Here is a 21395-nt window from a genome sequence, read left to right on the forward strand (position 1 = left end):
TTATTGATCTGATGTAGGTACTGGGCCTCCTAGCTCCTCAGAGAGGAGCCAGTAGTTACATTGTTAAATGTTTTACTTTCTCAAGATCATAGATTGGACTGTACTTGTGAAAGGTGACTTTAGTCCTGTGAATAAGCAGTGTAGGAAACAGTCCACAGTTAGGTTTCTGGAGCCAGGAGGCTTCAGTTTTATCAGACTAGCTTGAGACCTCTTTATAGTTTCTTATAGGTCATTACTAGAGGACTCTCTCCATCCTAGGCTTTAAGTTAGTTTCAAGGGCCCAGAGAGACAGCTCAGTGATGAAGAGTACTTCCTGTTCTGGAGGGCACCAGTTCTGTTCCCAGCACTAGTGTCAGGCCATTTAGGCAACTCCAAGCTGCATGGAACTCAGTTCCAGGGGACCCACCCTCTTTTGGCCTCTACATGCACACACCCAACTCCCCCACCTCACACACACAAACACATAAATAAAAAATATTTTTTTTTAAGTTAGGTTCAGTAAATCTCCAGTCCAATATCTAAAACATATTATTAGATTTTTTTTTCTCCTTTTCACTTAAGTCAGAAATCTGGAGTTTGCCCTCTACCCCCTCCCCCCTAAGTGCTGGGGATTGGACCTAGGCTAGTGGAGTTTAAAGCTTCTTCTTGCATCTTCTTCTCCTCTTTGCCTTTGGCTCATCTTCAGCGTTACTGTTTCCACGTACTAGCTGCTCCCTAGCGTGCCTCCCCCTCAGGAAGGAATCGGCTCGTTCCTGGGAAGTGAACATGGCACCTGTTGTGGTGTCAGGCAGACCTTTGCACTGGGGAGTTGGTCCTTCAGAGCATAGGCTTCAAGTCAGGAAGCCCACCTGAAAATCCTTGCCACTGTGAGAGACAGTCTTAACCTTCTTCCTAAAACTGCGTTTGCTTCCCTGGGGTGTATTGTTGTTAATGATACTGTGTTGATAAAACATTATTAACGATAAAAGACTTAACGAGGATCCGAAGAACTTTCATAAGTGGTATTGATGTTGGTTTGTTAGTGGAAATATTATATGGTGCAGTCACTTAGAAAAGCTGGGCAGTTTTTTAAAATATTAGACAGCAAATGACCCAGGAATTCTTCCGCTGTGTATATATTGAAGAGAAAAAAAATGTCTGCAGAAAAGCACATACATGTTCGTGCTCATTCTTAATATTCAAAAAAGTAGAAACCAAATAGACAAAATATGTTTGTTTTGTTTTGCTTTTGTTTTTCAAGACAGGGTTTCTCTGTGTAGCTTGGCGCCTTTCCTGGAACTCGGTAGCCCAGACTGGCCTCAAACTCACAGAGATCCGCCTGCCTCTGCCTCTGCCTCCCAAGTGCTGGGATTAAAGGCATTCGCCACCACCGCCCAGCATTTTGTTTTGTTTTGTTTTTGTATATGTTTGTAAAATGGAATTTTATAACATCTCACAGGTTGTTTCACAAGTCTGTGAATGTACTTAAACTGTTGAACTGTATACCCTAGGAGGATTTATTTAGTGCTGTTATGTGTCAGTGAAATTATTCAAATCTTTAAAATAAAGAGGTAACTTTGGTGTGCACATCTACTTTCAGTTCTTTTCAAGTTTCCTAAGGGCAAGTCCTGTGACAGTTTCATGTTTCTGTCTAGTGTATAATATTCTCTGTATAGTAGGTAATTAGTGAGTGTGGCAAATCTCTATGAAGCAAACTGCTTAAGCTTAATTAAGCTGGATTGGCACAGAAACTTCACAGAATAAATGAGACCATCAATGTACATCTTTATATTTAAGTTCTTTTGCTAGAAACGGTAGCTTTTAGGGATGGGAGTTAACCCAGTTGTCTGTTTTGTCTTTTAGGATACACATCTGCTCAAGCTGCTTAAAACATTAGAAGGACATGCGTATGGTGTTTCTTACATTGCATGGAGTCCAGATGACAACTATCTTGTTGCTTGTGGCCCAGATGACTGCTCTGAGCTTTGGCTTTGGAATGTACAAGTGAGCGAGTTCTATCCTGGTTTAAGTCCAGCATAGTTTCTTAACACACATATTTGTTAAAACTTTATTCTTACCAGGTGGTGGTGGTGCATGCCTTTAATCTCAGCACTTGGCGGGCAGAGGCAAGTGGATCCCTGAGATCGAGGCTAGCCGGGTCTACAGAGCAAATTCCAGGGCAGCCAGGGCTACACAGAGAAACTCTTATCTCAGAAAGGAAAAAAAAAAAAAAAAAAAAAAAAGAGAACAATGTTACTTTTAGTTTATACAACAGAACCATTTAACCTAAATGACTAACATGTCTCATGTCTCTTAGAAGATATAGTGCTTGCTTCAGGTGTTTAGAACCCAGACGTTAAGATTTATAAATGTAATTTATTCTGGGTAGTAAAGTTTATTAAAAAGACGGTCAGTATGTTTTGCCTTGTTTGATGGAATTCATACTGTTTAGCCTGAAAAAATTTTTAGTTGTTGTGTTTCTATCACCTGGTTTGTAGACCAGGTGGCGGTGGTGCATGCCTTTAATCCCAGCACTCGGGAGGCAGAGGCAGGTGGATCTCTGAGTTCGAGGCCAGCCTGGTCTACAGAGTGAGATCCAGGACAGGCACCAAAACTACACAGAGAAGCCCTGTCTGGGGGTTGGGGGTGGGGGAATACTGCAAGCAGGGTGTGATGGAGCACACCTTTGATTCCAGCACTTGAAAGGACTTCTGAGTTCAAGGCCACCCTGGTCTGCATAGCAAGCTCCAGGACAGCTGGCACTACATTTAAAAAAAAAATAATAATAATAATAATAATAATAATAATAATATCCACAGAGATGAAATACTGTGGGTGGCATGAGCAGAGTGAACACTGAGATGGGCCTGCAAGTGAAATACAGAGTCCCAATGCTGTGGAGTGAAAATGTCCTGACTGCTCCTTTACTTCCTTTTTTTACCCCAATGGTTTTGTTGTTGTTGTTTTGCTGTTTCTTTTTTTCAAGACAAAATTTCTCTGTGAACAAACAGCTCTGTCTGTCCTGGAACTTGCTTTGTAGACCAGGCTGGACTTGAACTCACAGAGATAAGCCTGCCTCTGCCTCCCAAGTGCTCGGGATTAAAGGAGTGTGTGCCACTACACCCAGCTTTTACTCCAAATTTTGAAGAGAATTTTCAAATATTAAAAATTTGAGAGACTGAAGGGGTAGATCCGTGGTTAAGGACACATACTGCTCTTTCAGAAGACCAGAGTTTGGTTCCCAGCACCAAAATCAAGTACCATACAAATGCCTGTAACTCCAGCTCCAGGAAATAAAAATCTTAGGGGGCTGGAGAGATGGCTCAGATGAGTTCAATTCCCAGCAACCACATGGTGGCTCTCAACCATCTGTAGTGAGATCTGGTGCCCTCTTCTGTGTATATAATAAATAAATCAATCTTTAAAAAAAAAAAAATGAAGCCAGACATAGTTTCTCATGCCTGTAACCCATTTAGGAGGCTGAAGCCCAGTGACCTATATAGTGAGTGACCCACCTTGGGCAGCAGAAAAGTTGAAAAAAGGGTATAGCTGTATGTGATAGTGCGTGACTGTAATCCTGTTATTTGGGAGAAAGATGAGATTAAGGGTTCAAAGTTGTCCTCAGCTGCATAGTGAGTTAGAGACCAGCATGTCTTCAAAAAGCAGAGAAAGAAAATGATGTTATAGTGATCACATATGTGCCCATTTGATTTGATAGCTGTTGTGTTTGTGATATTTTATGTGTACATATGTACATAAATACACATATATAAACACTTAAAACATTCAGATTCTAAGTATTTGAAAGTTAATTACAGGTATATTTAATCTTTAATATTCAAGCATATATTCTCAAAAATAACATTATCCTTCATAACATTATTTTATATGTATAAATGTGTCGCTTGTATGTATTATGTGCTTCACATGTGTGAGTAGTGCCTGTGAGGTTGGAGAAGGCATCATCAAATCCCCTGGCACTAGAGTTCCTGATAGTTGTGACTCACCATCAGGGTGCTAGGAACTAAATTCTGGTCCTGTGGAGTAGTAGTGAGTGCTCTTAACTGCTGAGCTCTCTCTCCAGCCCCTATTATTTTTTAATACCTAACCCACATCTCATTTTGTTCCAAAAATGTCTTTCATGCTATTTGTATCAAGCTAGCAAATAACCACTGTTGCATTTGTGACTAGGTATAGGGAGATGGCAAAGCACGGAGTAAAATAGGAACAGATTAGAGTGAATCTGATCTAGAAGACTTTTGTCTTCCACTAACTAAAGCTTCTTCCTCTTCCTAAGCAGGCATACAGAGCCTTACTAGAGACATAATACCTAACACTTGTGTGGTCTTTGCTGGAGTTAGATTGAGTTTCTGGGCAGTTAACCATGTCTAGGCATAACTGTTACTATGCACTACTTGGTAAGTTAAGGCCTTTTCCAGAAGGGTTGTCTTTTACGAAGTCCCACGGCTATTTCTGTTTTTAGATAAGCTTCTAATCTAATGACCTCGTATACTCACTGTTGTATGCAGAACAGAAGGGAAACATTGCTGCCTCAGAACTTCATGTCTTTGTTAAAGTAAACACCCGAGATTTGGTGGCTGTTTGTGTTTGCAGTTATTCTTAGTTGTTCAGGTCTAGTAACCAGAACAGTAATTAAATAACTGAGAATAGTGAAGAGTTTGGGGAACGATTTATGTTGCACAAATCCTAATTGGTCTTATAATAAAAACCCACAGCCAGTTATCAGGGTGAGTGCTGAAAGATCAGAGAAGCAGAGCAAGCCACAGCCATCACCTCTTCCCTCACCAACTCCTCAGCCTGAAACATCTTGTTCCTGTCTCCTCCTGCCTTATATTCCTTTTCTCTGTTCAGCCATATCATTTCCTGTCTCAAACTTCCTAGTGCTGGGATTAAAGGTGTGTGCCACCACTGCCTGGCTTCTGCGTTTAATGTAGTGGCTTGTTCTGTCCTCTGATCCTCAGGCAAATTTTAATTGTTCAAATATCACCACAGATTTAGATGTTGAATTGGGTTTTTTGTTTTGTTTGTTCCTCTCATATAAGGGAGACATCTAGTTTTTTGGGGGTGTGGGGGAGCTCTTGTGCCTTTATTACTTGGCCCCAGGTTCCTAATCATACCCTTTGTTTTCAGGCTTTTATTCTTACTTTTTTTGGGGGGGGGGTTTCGAGACAGGGTTTCTCTGGGTAGATTTGGAGGCTGTCCTAGATCTTGCTCTGTAGCCCAGGCTGGCCTTGAACTCACAGAGATCCGCCTGGCTCTGCCTCCCAAGTGCTGTGATTACAGGTGCACCACCACCGCCCGGCTTATTCTTACTTTTAAGTACCCATTTTTCACAGGAAAATTATACCCACATACTTGTCTTTATACCAAGGGCAGCTATTACCTCTCAGGTCCTGTTTCTAGTTCCTGAACAAAGTTGACCAAGACTAGATTAAATGGTATGTGTAATGTCTCGTAAGTTGAATAACCTAGAACATGTAACAGGAGGATGTCTGAGCCTTAAGCACTAAACGAGCTGGATTAGTTGGAAGCCATATAGAACACTATGCTAAATAGTACAGAGATTCTTTGTTCTGCTTTTAATTGAAGTAGTTACATATTAGAAAAGGTAGTCTTTTTTTTCTCCCCTCCCTGCTATATTATGAACATTTGAATATGGTATTTAGCGTAATTAAAATTGCCCTTAGTGGGTTTTAAGGGCATAGTTTTACTAGCTATTAATCATGTTCTTAAGGAATTGCTAATTGCATTAACTAGTTTTAGGATAAAATTGATAAAGAATTTTGGGTTGAGATGGAGGCTCAGAAGGATTTAAGTTTGTAGCTTTGGGCTTTTCATTGTCTTGATTTTGAAAAATTTCATTTATTTCTTTTAAGATGAGAAATTTATTAAAATGTATTAAAGCTTATTATATCTGAACTTTTCATTTTTCTTGGAGTGCTGTAGTCTTGTTTCTGGTGAGGCCAGTCGCAGTAACCGTTTCTGTGATAAGCAATGGCGCACTAGTAAGCTGCCCCAGGCACCTTCCATTCTTCTGGCTTCCTTCTACCACTTTCTTCTTCCTCCCTCCTCCTCTTCTCCCCCCCTTTCCAGTCTGTCTTTACATAGATGCTTAGGAATCTCGACCGTCTTATCCAGTTTTATTTCTTTATAGACAGGAGAACTAAGGACAAAAATGAGCCAGTCTCATGAAGACAGTCTGACCAGTGTAGCCTGGAATCCAGATGGGAAACGCTTCGTGACTGGAGGTCAGCGTGGGCAGTTCTATCAGTGTGTAAGTACTGAGTGCCTATTGGAAAGGAAAGTGAGTTATTTAATTCATTTTAGAATTTACAGTTGCCAGGCATGATGGGACACACTTTGAATCACAGCACTTGACCAGCAGAGGCAAGCAGATCTTTGTAAGTTCTACAGGGTAGCCAGGGCTACATGTAAGACCCTGTCCCATCTCCAAAATCAATAAATAAGTAAATAAAATTAAGATTCATTTGACACATTGTATATGAAAACCTATTTTCCATCCTCTTAAATGTGTATTTAATAGCTTTTTTTTTTTTTTTTTTGTTACTTCTTTTGTATTTAAAACCACTTCAGGTATTCCTGAAAAATATAAAATTAGCTGGGCATGGTGGCTATTATCCCAGCATCTAGGAGGCAGAGGCAGGTGGATCTCTGAGTTCTAGGCCAGCCAGGAGAACATAGTGAGACCCTGTCACAAAAACAAAGGTACTAATTTATCGGACTGAAAAGTTCAGCATTTTCTTTTGAGTGGGTTTAGGCCTTTTTAAGAAAAATAGTGCTAGCCAGGTGGCCCATGCGTATAATCACTGCACTTGGGAGATTGAGATGGAAAAATTGCCAAGAGGTAAAAAGTAGCCTGGGCTGTAGTGAATTAGATACAGCCTAGACTATAGAGTGAGACCCCCTGTCTCCAGAAGCAGTGTTGTAGAGCTAAGGATGTAGCTCAGCGTGAACAAGGCATGATGGCACACACTGTAATTCTAGCACTTGGGAGGTTAGAAACTAGAGGATCCTAAGTTCAAGGTCCTCCTTGGCTACATGGTCAGCTTGGGGTATAGGAGACCCTGCGTGAAATGACAGCAAACCCACACGAATGCTGAGTTTCATGACTGGACAGAGTGGACATGTTTGAGAACTAAAAGTAAGAAATGCCGGGGTTGAAGGGATGACTCAGCAGTTGAGCATGCTGTGCTCTCACAAGATCCTATGTTGGGAGGCTCACAACCACTTCTCACTGCTGTCAGAGGATCTGAGGCCCTCTTCTGGTTTCTATGGGTAACTACACACATGTGCACATACCCTCATACATACAAATACAATTTCAAAAATCTTTTTTAAAAAGTGATGGGTGCTGTCAGAATTTTGCAGTCATTTAAAGGATCTTATGGTCACCAGCTGTTGTGTTGATTGAGATTTGGATGTTGTTGTTTCTGAGTCAGGGTCATCTTGTCACTGGCTACCCCAGCACTCTCTGTATAGACCAGACAAACCCCAGGCTCACAAAGATCCTCCTGCATGTGTCTGCAGAGTGCTGGGATTAAAGGCGTGTCCCACCACACCTGGCAATTGTAAATTATTTGATTAAACCAAGGTAAATTGTCCTATGACATACAAATGCAATGTTTTATGCTTTGTCTAGGTTCCATATGTCACACATGCCATTGTCTCACATGGTTCTAGTATGTGTTTTCAGATTTTTTGCCCTCACTGCATCACTTCAGTTAGGTGTTTGTTTATATAAACTGTCTGTAGTTGACCTTTGTGGAATAAAACAGCTCTTAATAGGCTGTACAACAGGCTTTGTGTCTTCTGGGTAGGTCATTTAACATACTTCCAGGGCAGCTCACTGGCAATCCAATATCTCCCTGGGTAGCTCTTCCAAGTTGCCACTTTGTAGTAAAATGAAGCTTCTAGAATTCATTGTTGATTTTAGCAGGTTATAAGCTATTAATTCTTAGTTCTCTTTTTTCTGTATCACAGCTTTGCATGTCAGCACAGTGTTTACAGACCTGTAGTCGAACTCTCCTAAGTTGAAATACTCATGGAGTCGTTTGGCTAGGGGAAAACAAGGCTATTTTCATGAGGCGTTGCCAAGCATTTACATCAGGGTTTGTTTTTTGTTCTGTTTCCCTGCTTAGGACCTGGATGGAAATCTTTTGGACTCCTGGGAGGGGGTGCGAGTACAATGCCTATGGTGCTTGAGCGATGGGAAGACTGTGCTGGCTTCTGACACACACCAGAGGATCCGGGGCTACAACTTTGAGGACCTTACAGATAGGAACATGTAACTATCCTTTTGTTTCCAGTAGAAATGGTCTAATTTAGCCGGGTGCAGTGTCACACGCCTTTAATCCCAGCACATGGGAGGCAGAGGCCAGCCAGTCTGTGAGTTCAAGGCCAGACTGGTCTACAAAAAGAATTCCAGGACAGCCAAGGCTACACAAAGAAACTCTGTCTTGAAACCACCACCACCCCAAAAGGGGGGGGGGGGGAGGAAATGATCTAATTTATACCAAAATATATATACAGTTGAACTTTTCCAGAAAAGCAATTTTGTTTGTTTTTTGTTTTTTTGATTGGTGATTTGAATTGGTGTTCAGGGGGTATTTGTTAACTCATTCTGATTGACATATATAAGGCAAAAATGTCATTTAAGCTATAATAGTTTATAGTCTCATAATTTGAAGCTCTCGACTCTTCGTTTGATGTTCCTGACAAATTATTTCTGATTACAGAGTACAAGAAGATCATCCTATTATGTCATTTACTATTTCAAAAAATGGCCGATTAGCTTTGTTAAATGTAGCAACTCAGGTATGTTTTTTGTTTGTTTGTTTTACAGCTTTCAGAAAAATTCAGTATAGTGAAAATTGTTAAATCTAGCTGTTAAATATCTGTATTTAGTGCTTAAATGTGTAGGAATCGGCTACAATTTTATTGAAGTACTAGCATTTTGCACAAATAGAAAATAAGAATGCTTCAGTGGACAAAGGAATATTCACAAATTACTGTTAAAGGTTCTATTGAGACTGGGTGTGGCAGCCCACACTTTTAATCCCAGCACTCAGGAGGTGTAAGCGGGCGATCTCTCTGAATTTAAGAGCAGTTCCAAGCCATTGGGCTAGATCAGCAGGTCTCAACCTGTGGATCAAGACCATTTTGGGGTTGAACAATCCTTCACAGGATTGGCTTATTAGATATCCTGCATATCAGATTTTACCTTAAAATTCATAACAGTTGCAAAATTACAGATATGAGGTAGCAACAAAAATAATTTTATGGTTGGGGGGGTCACCACAACATGAGGAACTGTATTAAAACATCACAGCATTAGGAAGGTGGGCTAGATTTTCTTCTTAAAAAATAAAGCAAAAAACCTACTAAGCTTTATTGATGTCATACATGCCTATACTCTAAAAAACTTGGGAGGGTGGGGCGTAATGCCGAATACTTTTAATCTTAGCACTCAGGAGGCAGAGGCAGGAGGATCTCTTGAGTTCGAGGCCAGCCTGGTCTACAGAGCAAGTTCTAGAACAGCCAGGGCTACACAGAGAAAACCTGTCTAGAAAAAAAGAAAGAAAAGAAAAGGGACTTGTGAGGATCTATCAGTTCCAAGCTAGCTTGGAGTATACAGTGAGATTGTCTTTTTAAAGAGGTCATAAAGGGGAAAGCCCTATCTTTATTTAAAAATAAAAATAAAAAATAATAATAATAGCAACAAAACTTTTTTTTCTTTCTTTTTGCCTGCAGGGAGTTCATTTATGGGACTTGCAAGACAGAGTTTTAGTAAGGAAATATCAAGGTGTCACACAAGGGTTTTATACAATTCATTCATGTTTTGGAGGCCATAATGAAGACTTCATCGCTAGCGGCAGTGAAGGTAAGAGTCTGCCGTCACTGCTGGTTCACCCGGACAGGCTCACTTAAAGGGCTGTAATACTCTTTATCAGCAAGCATACGATAGGAGATTAAATTTTTTAGTAGTTTATCCCATATTCTTTTTTTTTGAGCTGAGGATGGAACCCAGGACCTTGCACTTGCTAAGCAAGCGCTGTACCACTGAGCTAAGTCTCCAACCCTCCCATATATTCTTAATGTTACCTTTTGGGGAATGGCTTGAATCCTTGGTGTTTGGTTTTGGCTTTGATTGCTTGTTCATTTTCCTTTGTGGTGTTGGGGATGGATCCCAGGGGCCTCAAGCTGCTAGTGTTCTGTGGTTGAGCTCTTCTTACTGTTTCGGGTCAGTGCAACCTGTCCTAATTATGTGTTAGAAGTATGTTTGATGTTTGAATCAAATCAAAGTTTACTTAGGTTATTATACCTTTAGATGACTTGTTTTTTCACAGGACTGATAGTTTTTAAAGCTTGGTAAAAGTCAGGCTTGCTGGTTATAGTGGCACATGCCTTTAATCCTAGCACTGGGAGGTGGAGACAGAGACAAGTGGATTTCTGTGAGTTCAAGGCCAGCCTGGTCTACATAGTGAGTTCCAGGATAGCCAGGACTGTGTAGAAAGAACCTGTTTCCAAAACCAAAAGTTGGAATTAATTATTATGATTTATCTGTGTTTTAACACAGTCATTATTTCTACTAAGGGTATGGGAAAAGTTGAGTTTGATTATTTTCTTAAAGATAGTGACTGTGTATGTCTAAGTACCACTTTTATGACTGGTAGTTGTTAATGGCTTCAGAAAAGCTCAAATTAACACAACTGTCCCTTCTGCTAAACTTGGTGTGTAGATGAAAAACATCTGTATTTAAACATGTGCCTGAACAGTAGAGAAATTAGTTTTTCATTATTCCAAGTTATATAGAAAGGTTCTAAAAATGTTTTGAACTCCAGCTGTTTATAGAAATTTCCAAAGATGACCACAGTAATTCTACTATTTAATTTTTAAGTACTATATTTCAGAAGCCCACTAAATACCCTAAAATATATAGGAAAACTAGGGACTTAGGATTGTGGTAGCTCAGTTGGTATTGTGCTTGTCAGCACACACCCAGTCCTGTGTCCAGTCCCTCACACATAAACCATACAGGCTCACACCTGTAATCACCACACTATGTACAGGTAGGAGGATCAGAAGTTCAGGATCATCCTTTGCTACATAGTGAGTCTGAGACTGCTTGGGCTACAGACTGTGTTTACATAGGCAGTTGATTTGCCAGACTGCCAGATACAGCGCACAGAACGTGGTCAGCATGAACCATATCATTTTTACTTTGATGGCTGCAGATCCTAGTTTTGCTACCTTACAGCAAATACCTCCTTAAACATGTGTACACACAAACCAGAATTCACAGAAATCTGCTCACTCCCCAAGTTCTGGAATCAAAGGTGTGTATCATCTTCCCACTTTTCAAACCTGTGCTCTTTGACTGAAATATAACTAATCACCTGGTGTGATGGTACATGCCCTTAGTCCTCCCACTTGAAACGTAGAGGCAGCACACCCACTCACAGATTTCCATATTGACCCATTATTTAACTGATAGATTGTCATAAAAAAGAGCTGATTTATCTTGGAGTTCTGTTGTCAGTTTACAAGTATCATCTACTAATTAGCTTATTCCCAAGCTGTAGTGGATTTGATATTTTTATGGTCACTTCTGATCGTCTTCTAGAAGCTATACATAAGGTACTTACGTAAGGTCTGCCGTTACCCCTCGTACTTGGCGTACCATCTCTACAGTCTAGGAGAAGCATAGTACCCACTTCATAGCACAGTGAGGATTTAATTATACACAAAGTACTTTGTAAGCTCCTGATAAAGGTTTTGCTCTTGTTGTGGTTTTTCAGTTTGGATACCTTGTTTCTCTGTCATCTCTACAGAATGCATCACTCTCTCTGTTCTGGACTAGTTTATGGTCAAATACCTTCATTGTATTTGGAGTTTTTCTGTTAAAAATGTAGTATGTGTGTGTCTGTGTGCACACATGAATGTGAGTGCAGAGGTCAGAAGAGGGTGCCTGCGGTTCTGAGCCACCTTACATAGGTGCTTGGGAATTGAACTCTGGTCCTCTACAAGAACAAGAAGCACTCTTAACTGCTGAGCCATTTTGCCACAGATTTCGATTATTCATTAGTCACATGGACAGACTATTGCAAGTAGTTGTTTTTGTGACTTCAGAGCTATTTACTTTGAACGGAGGAAAAAAATATAATGTATTAACATGGCTTTTCACAAAATTAATTTATTAAACTATTTTTTATGTTTTCCTCCCTTCAAGTTCTAATATTGAAGAGTCATGTTCTGTGTGTAGTAAATGGTAACTTAGGGTGAGTGATTTTGTTAATAACAGCTTTCTAACATTTCTCTGAATTACTCTACATCCAGATCACAAGGTTTACATCTGGCACAAACGGAGTGAACTGCCAATTGCGGAACTGACAGGGCACACGCGCACAGTGAATTGTGTTAGCTGGAACCCACAGATTCCATCTATGATGGCCAGTGCCTCAGATGACGGCACTGTTAGAATATGGGGACCAGCACCTTTTATAGACCACCAGAATATTGAAGGTAAGGCCTTCACCGTCCTTGTTTTCTCCAGATGAAACATTGCTCTGAGTTAGAATACTTTCAAATAGCAATTTAAATGTGGAATATGACTTTTTTATTTTACCTATTTTACTTTATGGAAAGAATTTATGAAATCTTAAGATTAGGTTTTATTTGTTCTTTTGGAGAAGCAATGGAGAAAGTAAGCTAGAAAGTCTACCTCATTTACATCAAGTTACCAGTAACACTTTAAATTGGGGCTCAGAGATGAGTGTGAGCGAGGTAAGTGCTTGCCCCATAAGCAAGAGGACTCAAGTTTGGATCCCAGAACCCATGTAATGCTGGAGCATGGGAGGTGGGCACAGAATTCCCAGAAGCTCTCAGGCCAGCTAGGCAGAATTGTACAGCAGAGAACAGGAGAGATGTTTTTTTCTCTCAGTGGAAGGCAAGGGCTGACACCCAGGGTTGTCCCCTGTCCTCCACACATCTTGCACTTTGCAGGCATGCACTTACATGCACATACATACAAGTTTTATTAAAATGTTGTTTTGTCATGCTATGTAAATGTGATATTACACGAAACATTTTCTATACATGAGAACTAACCAATGTATAAAATTTGAGAAACTTCCATTTTAATGAGCATCATTTTGGGGTTTTCCTAATATGTTAGCACTGTATAGCATACTAACATTAACTATGACGAGGGAAAGAGGAAGGAACTAAAATTTCCTGTGCTGCCTGTGTGCCAAGTAGCATGCTCATAGTATATTTGCTCTCACATGTGTTCATGGTCTTGTAAGAGAAACATTTTTATTTTCATTTTATAGGGAAGGAACCAAAATATGGCAGACCCCTGTTAACTTGTTGAATGCTGCCATGGTGGCAAGTCTAGGTCTGGAAAGTTTTCCCACCACCTTGATACTTGAAGATGAAGAAAGTCATAAAGCTAACAGATGAGGACAAATTCTTGATTAAATATAATAGTACTAGAGAGAAGTAATAAGAAATTTTATGTAAATATCTTTTTTTTTTCCCCTCAAAGAGAACAAGTAAAAATGTCTCGTTTAGAAGGAAATAACTTACAGATTGTTTTGTTCAGTATGTCCCACCGAAGTGGTTTGTGTTTTTGTTTTGTTTTTCTCATGTGTGTGCCTGTGTGCCCATGCTACTTGATGTGCATGCTGGGAACAGAATGACAGTCCTTTGCAAGAGCTGCAAGTGTTTTAACTGCTAAAGCCATCTATCGTCCGGCTTCCCACCTAAATGATTTAGTAAGAAACACATGGAACAATTTCAGCTAATGATTTTCCTTGGAGGGAAGTTAGCTACTTTTTTTTTAAAACACAGGGATGAGGCCAGGCAGTGGTGGCGCAAACCTTTAATCCCAGGACTCAGGAAGCAGAGGCAGACAGATCTCTGAGTGAGTTCAAGAATAGCCTGGTCGACAGAGTGAATTCCAGGAATACACACAAAAAAAACCCCTGTCTCGAAAAACAAAACAAAACAGCAAAACACAGAGATAAGAATTAAAAACTGTTAGAACTACTGTGTCAAGTTGCATGGGACCTTGGAGGCCTTTTCTGTTGGTTTTTACTGTCTGATAGTCCTGGAAAATCAACCAAGACTTTTAAGTAGTCATTCAGACTATGATTGGAGGAAGTAGGGAAGGACTGGTCCACATTACATAGCAGCTTCATCTCATAAGGGGTACTGTCTTACACCACAATGGGCTAAGAGGTGCACTTTGTGCTATGTGACTTTGGTTAATGTGATTCAGTGGGTATGCTGAATACTGGCTAACTTGCAAGATCAGGCCCAATTTAGCAACGTCCATTACGCTACACCAACATAAGTCTGACCCTACAAATACAGTCATTCTCATTTCAAATAAAAGAACTACTTTTTGAGGATATCCTTTGGAGTCTTCCCACACATACAATGAAAACATTATTTTTTAAAATAAATTGTACCTGCTTAGAATAAGAATTTGGCCGGGCGGTGGTGTTGCTCGCCTTTAACCCCAGTACTTGGAAGGCAGAGGCACGCGGATCTCTGTGAGTTCGAGGCCAACCTGAGCTACGAAGTGAGTTCCAGGAATGGCACAAAGCTACACAGAGAAACCCTGTCTCGAAAAACCAAAAATAAAAAAGAATAGGAATTTGAACATATAAGTGGATTAAAGATAATGTTCAAAGACTAGCATAAAGTTACATGTCATTTAAATACTTAATTCAAAATTTATACATATAAAAAGGTTTGTACATTTATTGTATGCAGGAGGGTGGTGGATACATGTGCTATGTTGAAGTCAGTGGACAGCTTGCTGCATTTGGTCTCCTTCCCCCATGTGGGTCCTGTTGATTGAACTCAGGTCTTCAAGCCTAGCAGCAAGTCTTTTGCCCATGGTGCCACCTTATTTGCCCAACAAATTTATCTTTATGTGTTACGGGTGTTTTGCCTGAATATGAATCTGTACCACATGTGTGGTGCCCACAGAGGCCAGAAGAGACCATCTGATTCCCTGGAACTGGAGTTAGAAGCTGTTTTAAAAACCCACCATGTGTGTTCTGGGAATTGAACCAGGGTCCTCTGCAAGGACAGCCATTGTTTTTTAACTGCTGAGCTATCACTCTAGCTCCTGGCTTAACAATTTATTTTAAAGAGAAGTCGCTGATCTTTTATAATGAGTTACAAGATTGATTGCCTTAGTAACTTTCTGGGTTTGTGTGGTGGGGTATAAAATGGAATAGGGTGAAGTATTTATATATGCTATATAAGGTGCATGGACCTTGAAACAGTATGCTAAATGAAACATACCAGAAACAAAACAGACACACCATATACTGTGATTGCATTTTATATTGAATTGGTCTAAAAATAAGCCAGTCCACAGAGACCAGAGGAGTAGTTTTTTTTTTAATGAGGATGTACGTGATTGCTAAAATGGTGAAGTTGGTCTAAAATTGTGTCCTGATGTTGTACAAGCTGTCAATATACTAAAACTAATAAGTTTTAAATGAGTGTATTTTTATGGTATGTGAACTCTTACTAAAAGTCACAGATACACCTCTCCCAAACGAAGCTGGGTGAGGCTGTAGACCTCAAGCTTCAGCAGCTAAATGGATTAAATACATAGTTGAGTATGCAGCTCTGCCTTGTACTACCAGAGTGTTCTTTCATCTGTCTTATTGTAAACTAACAAAGATTTTCTTATTCTAATTATCTATTTCAAGGTTAATTTTAAAAATAGGGAATTCTGTCAGTCATGGTTATGCAAGTCTTTAATCCCAGCACTCTGGAGGCTGAGGCAGGTGGATCTCTGTGAGTTCATGGCCAGCTACAGCTACACAGTGAGACCCTGTTTCATTTCTCCCCCCACTCCAAAGTAACATAAAACTAGGAAATTCTAACATAATTATTCATTTCTTTTCCTACATTATTCAAAATAATGATGAGGTTACATTATAAAAATATAACCTAAAAAGTTAAGGACTATGAAAATACCAAGAATTTGTTTATTGTTACTTATTCTGCTATTATGTCCTAATTCAGATTTTGAAACTTTCTAACTGGTATCTTTTCTTTTTTTCTTTTTTCCTCTGCACATTTTCATCTTGGCGTCATTCAGAGGAATGCAGTAGCATGGATAGTTGATGGCGAATTGGAGCAGACGACTTCTGTTTAACTTAAAATTAGTCGTATTTTAATGGCTTGGGATTTGGTGCAAACAAACATGATTGATAGCTGGACAGACATGCTCGTCATGAAAAAAGAACCATTTCTGAAGCCCGATTGGGGCCAAACCTTTACACCTTGCTTCATAGTAACCAGTTGATGAAGCACGTCGTTAGAACGTTGTTGGACACCATGTTGAATATTCCCCATCGGTTGTGAAGAACTGTACTGCATTCAGGCTTACCCATTGAACTCAGTATATATACTTTTCCCTCCTGCCTTTGTCTGGTGGGATACCATTCTTGTTGCTCTTCTGTGTAATGAAGTTCAAATGCTTGTTTGGAAACTTTATTTAACAGTTTAGAAGGCTTGATAGGAAGAGTTCATTAGTCTGAAGAGTATACATTGGACAGGAAAGAATTTTCCTTTTGTTTCTCCAAATCTTTCCGCCTTATTTAGCTTGAGATCTTTGCAGCTTGGTTCATGGATTCTAGCCTTGCCCGTTGCGCAGTATATACTGATCAGATGATAAACCAGTGAACTATGTCAAAAGCACTCTCAATATTACATTTGACAAAAAGTTTTGTACTTTTCACATAGCTTGTTGCCCCGTAAAAGGGTTAACAGCACAATTTTTTAAAAATAAATTAAGAAGTATTTATAGGATTAAAGTGACTTCATTTGTATACATTTGGAATCTAAACCAGCTTAAAAACAGTTTTCTCTGTGACTCAGATATGCAGTGTAACTGATGCTCTTCTGGGGTACCACCTGAGACATGGCATGGTCAGAAACAGTGCTCAGAAGGACACGGCACAGGAAAGCCAGAGATACTCTGAAGGTTCCCCCTTTTATTTCATTCCCAAAGGGACATCAGTACCTGATGCTGAAGAAATTCAAGATTCAAAAGGAGAATTTTATAAATACACCAACATGAAAAATCGGCTATCAGTCTAGGTTTTCACGAAAGCTTATTCCCAGTTCTTCTGGAATTGGTGTGATGTAGTAAAGCAGAGATCAGAAGATAGACCACTTGGGGAGTTCATAGTGTCGTTGAGACTTAGAACTCAGCAGGTTACAAACGTTCATCAACTGGGATTCAAACCTCCGTCATTTCTAATTGCCCTTAATGCCCAACATGTAGGGACACTGGAATTTAACGAAGATTCCTTCTTAACTTCTCAGATGTTGCCATACTGAACCTCATTCAAACTGGTGCTGTGGACAGTCTTTCCCTCTCCTCCTCCTTTTAGTTTAAGGGATGGTTTCCTTTATGGAAAAAGGCTCTCATTTTGAAGACTTTACATCTAATGTCTGATGTTCATGGTGTTTAAACCCCATAGCTGCTGGGTCTAACAGTCTCTCTTGAAATTCCCTGTTTTTCAGTAGAGGATGATCAGGGTGACCACAGCTATTGGAAAGAGAGGTGGAATTACTCCCAAAGTAAGATCCTAGTGAAGAAAAAAAATCTTGTCCCAAGTTGCCCTTGAGGCCAAGCCAGATCTATAGCATTATTCTCCCTATGGTCATACCCTTCACGGCCCTAAGAGGAGAGAGGCTTGGAGTGTAGGGCTCGTGAGGAGGGAAAGTCAGGGAAAGGAAGGAGAAAACACATTTGGCCTTAAAGTAGAGTTCATTCTCCCAACGCTCATAGTGAGGAAGTGAGAGCTTGTAGTCAGCGATGATTTTATCAAATTGGTGTGTAGAAAGATTACATCAAGCTTCATTTTGCAGAGACCACCACTTTAGAAAATCAGAAATCCTGTTTTGATACTTCTAAGTTAAAATAATATGTTACCGTTTATCTGGTACTTCATTTCTTTACTAAATTACTTTTCACTTTCAGCTTGAATAAAAACTTTCATTTGTAACTGTATATAATTAAGTGGCAACTCCTCTTTACCTCAGTGCAGTTAAAACCGTATCTTGATTGAAATACCCTGAAGCCATTAACACACACACCCAGTCTCTACAGTAACAGTCACTAACAAAAATGTGGGCATAGAGCTCCACGGCTGTTTACAGATGTGGTTACGTTGTACTATATGGTACATATGTAATGTTCCTGAAGTTTGTGCCCACTGGGCTGTTTGACACTCAGATTCTACCAGTATACCAAACCACACCTAGATCTGAGCTTTCACAGTGCTTGTGCAGTTAAAAACACTTGGAAGTAAAAACGTGGACTAAAAGCGAGGCACATTTTAAAGTGGAGTTACATCTATGCAAAGATGTTCATAGCAGCGAGGTGAGTGGTTTCCAGGTCTGTCCTAACTGGCCGCTTCCTGTATATACTGGTACTTCACTGTGCCAATTTGCCGGAAGTATCTGTGTCAGATATTTACCACAAAGTGAGTGTGTCAGAAAGGTGGGAAAGAGGGTGAAGAAACCTAGCTTTGATGATGGAAGAACCTGGTGGCAGGATTTTTCTAACCCATAGCTATTAACTGAAAATGTCTGATAATGTGATAAACATAAAGGCTTAAGAAGGAAAATTCTGTCAAGCCAGCCACAAGATACTAACCAATGTATAACTGAAAAGTACCAATACTTTTTGCACATAGATCAAAATAGTGGAGAACTTTGCCTCCAAAAATCAGGTTAGTAGGCTCAATTCCGTGTGCTTAAAAATGTTGTTGTTGTTGTTGTTAATGCATTGATTAAGGGCTAGAGCAAGAATGAAATTAAATGTCTTTTTCCTCTAAGTAACTGGTTATTAGTGGTAAAGTGTTGGATTTGGGGGTCACAGGTTGGTGTGTGGGTGGTGAGAAAAGGAATTAGAGTGGGAGTGAGTTGGGGAGATGGTGAAGCTTCAGGTTTGGGTTTTGTACTTTATTAGTATTCATGCCAGCAGTATTTTGTTGCCCTTGCTGGCCAGATAAATGTATTCTAGTAATCCAGGTAAGTAGTTGAAAACAGGAAATTTTATTTGCAAATATCCCCATATATTGGCCCATTTTATTGGGTGGGAGAACAAGAAAGGCATTCTCTGACTGTAAGTAATGAAAACAACCTGCTAGATGAACCAAGAGCAATCTTGTCGCTGTTTCCGTAGTTTGAGAAGACAAGCATTAATCGAGCAAGATTAGTGATTAGGAGTGTTCTGCCTTGACTGGCATTCTATGGCATTAATAGAAAATTCTTCTTCCCACCCCTCCCCGCCTTGAAATCTTTTTTAGGACGTTGGTTCCTGCAAACAAGAACTGACCCTCTGCCTCCCAGTGGGTAAATGTACCGCACATGTCTTGAAAGGGAACATATCCATGTCATTTACTTTACAGCAGAAGAATGGGGAGGAAAGAAGAGAATTTGTCTTAATATCCTTTGTGTCCCATTTTTTAAAAATATATTTTTACCTAGTAATTTTACTTTAATGTCTCAGACTTCCACAACTCTCCCTTTGCTTGCTGGCCAAAGCATTGCCTCCATTTCCAAACCCATACCTGATTTCACTTCAACTGCTAACTTAAAATTAGAGGTGAATTTGCATTTACACTTAGACACTTTCTAAAAACAGGGTGAACTTAATCTAACTTTGCAGTGTTGAGCAATTGTTACAGTAACTGCCCTAGAATTGCAAAAACAAGCTGTAAAAACCAATCCCTATCTACTTGGTCCAGATAGCCTGGATTTAATGAAGTTAGTCGTATAAAATTTTGTGTGCTTAAGAAAGGAAGAACTTGGTTCATAAAATATCCTAGAAACAACTTCTAGGTTGTCATTTTCACTGAAAGTCTTGTGCACACGTAAAGTGCCCTCTTGAGTTTAAGACTTGGTTAATACTTGTCTATTTTTATAAGAATGAAATTAATTGTGTCCCGTCTTTGACTTAGACATTTACACTATCAGGATCAATATGGTAGAATTAAATCATAACATTTTTAGGCTGGGGGGGATGTTATTGGCCTCTTGATAGTAAGAGAGTGAATGAGTGAGAGAGAATGAGTGAGTGTGTGTGTGTGTGTGTGTGTGTGTGTGTGTGTGTGTTTTGAGGTGAGTAGATCACAAAAGCATGTATGTGCTTACAAACCAAGCTGTAGAGATCACAAAGAATTTGGGTGTTGCTCTGGAGATTTTTGAGCTATGGAGAGTGATAAGGCCTTATGTGATGTAGCTCACACAGCTGTTGGTGTGGAGTAATAGTTAATTATGAACTGATGTTTCCAGAGGATTGTGTTCTTAAACTTTGGGATTTGCTTTTTTAACTGCCTCTCAGATTATATTTAGTAGTTTAAATTTCTTTGTTTTATTATTTCATTAAAGTATAAAACTTCAGGTCTCATATTTATTTTCACTTGTTCTACTAATTATTTACAAGACACCTTTTGGTTGACATTTATTTTATAAATGTGTGGTATATTAAATAAATGTCTTTAAATTTTTTTGTTTGGTTGAAATTACAGTAACTTTGATTTGCTTTACTTGGATTTTTAAATTTTATTTTAATTACACCTTTTCCATGTCAGTGCACAGCACTTGCCCAGTCCTTTGTATCCCCTTCTCTCAACTCAATAAACAGAATGAGTAATTAATTCTTGTTGTATTACATCTCAAATGATTAGTTTGCCAAACTGATGGCCGTATCTTGACCAAGGGATTGTGAATGGAGCCTAAGGAAACAATTCTTCATGTCCTTGAGGAAGCTGTTGTGCAGCCAGTCATGGATATGGGTAGATTTCAAAACCTGTACTTAAATATAAGTGCGTGTAAGACTCAACCTGGGGAGGGGTGGGCTGATTTCCAAACCAATTTTCCAGTTTCTCGTGAGAGGGAAAAATCATCAAGATAGTGTTTGTTGCCAAGCCTAGTGACCCAAGTTGGAGTACTAGGACCTACATGAACAGAGAAACAACTTCTGCAACATCCTTCTCTCCTCCCGCCCCAGAAATAAGTAATAAAAGGAGAAAATTTGTGTGTGCTGCACTCATGCGCATCCTCACCCTCTGAAGCTAGAGAGGGTGTAGAATCCTGGAGATGGAACTGCAGGAACATGAAGCATCAGAAACTGATGGTGGGACTCAGCAGGTGCTCTTAACTGCTGAGCCATCTTTCCAGTCCTAGAGATTATGTGGTATCAGCCTGCCACCTATCCAGTGATTGGTGTCTGACCAACACAAGACCGAGCTGTATTACTCCCCAGTGATGACACCACAACTTAGAATCAGGACCAGAGAATTTGAGAGACTGACCACTTA

The 21395-nt window shown here is 39.7% G+C and overlaps 1 protein-coding gene across 2 annotated transcripts in view; it reads left to right on the forward strand.

The window, feature by feature from the left end:
• The window catches only part of Wdr26 (WD repeat domain 26), a 44706-nt gene extending 23974 nt beyond the window's left edge, over positions 1-20732 (forward strand). For both annotated transcript variants that reach the window (XM_036201912.1, XM_036201913.1), the window contains exons 8-14: positions 1843-1983; positions 6155-6274; positions 8160-8305; positions 8757-8835; positions 9772-9901; positions 12358-12543; positions 16154-20732. In XM_036201912.1, the coding sequence (XP_036057805.1) occupies positions 1843-1983; positions 6155-6274; positions 8160-8305; positions 8757-8835; positions 9772-9901; positions 12358-12543; positions 16154-16179 (828 nt within the window). In that variant the 3' untranslated portion in view covers positions 16180-20732. The remainder of the gene's footprint in view (positions 1-1842; positions 1984-6154; positions 6275-8159; positions 8306-8756; positions 8836-9771; positions 9902-12357; positions 12544-16153) is intronic.
• Positions 20733-21395: the final 663 nt, after the last annotated feature.

This window comes from Onychomys torridus, chromosome 11 (assembly GCF_903995425.1).
Source record: "Onychomys torridus chromosome 11, mOncTor1.1, whole genome shotgun sequence".
Taxonomy (NCBI): Eukaryota; Metazoa; Chordata; class Mammalia; order Rodentia; family Cricetidae; genus Onychomys; species Onychomys torridus.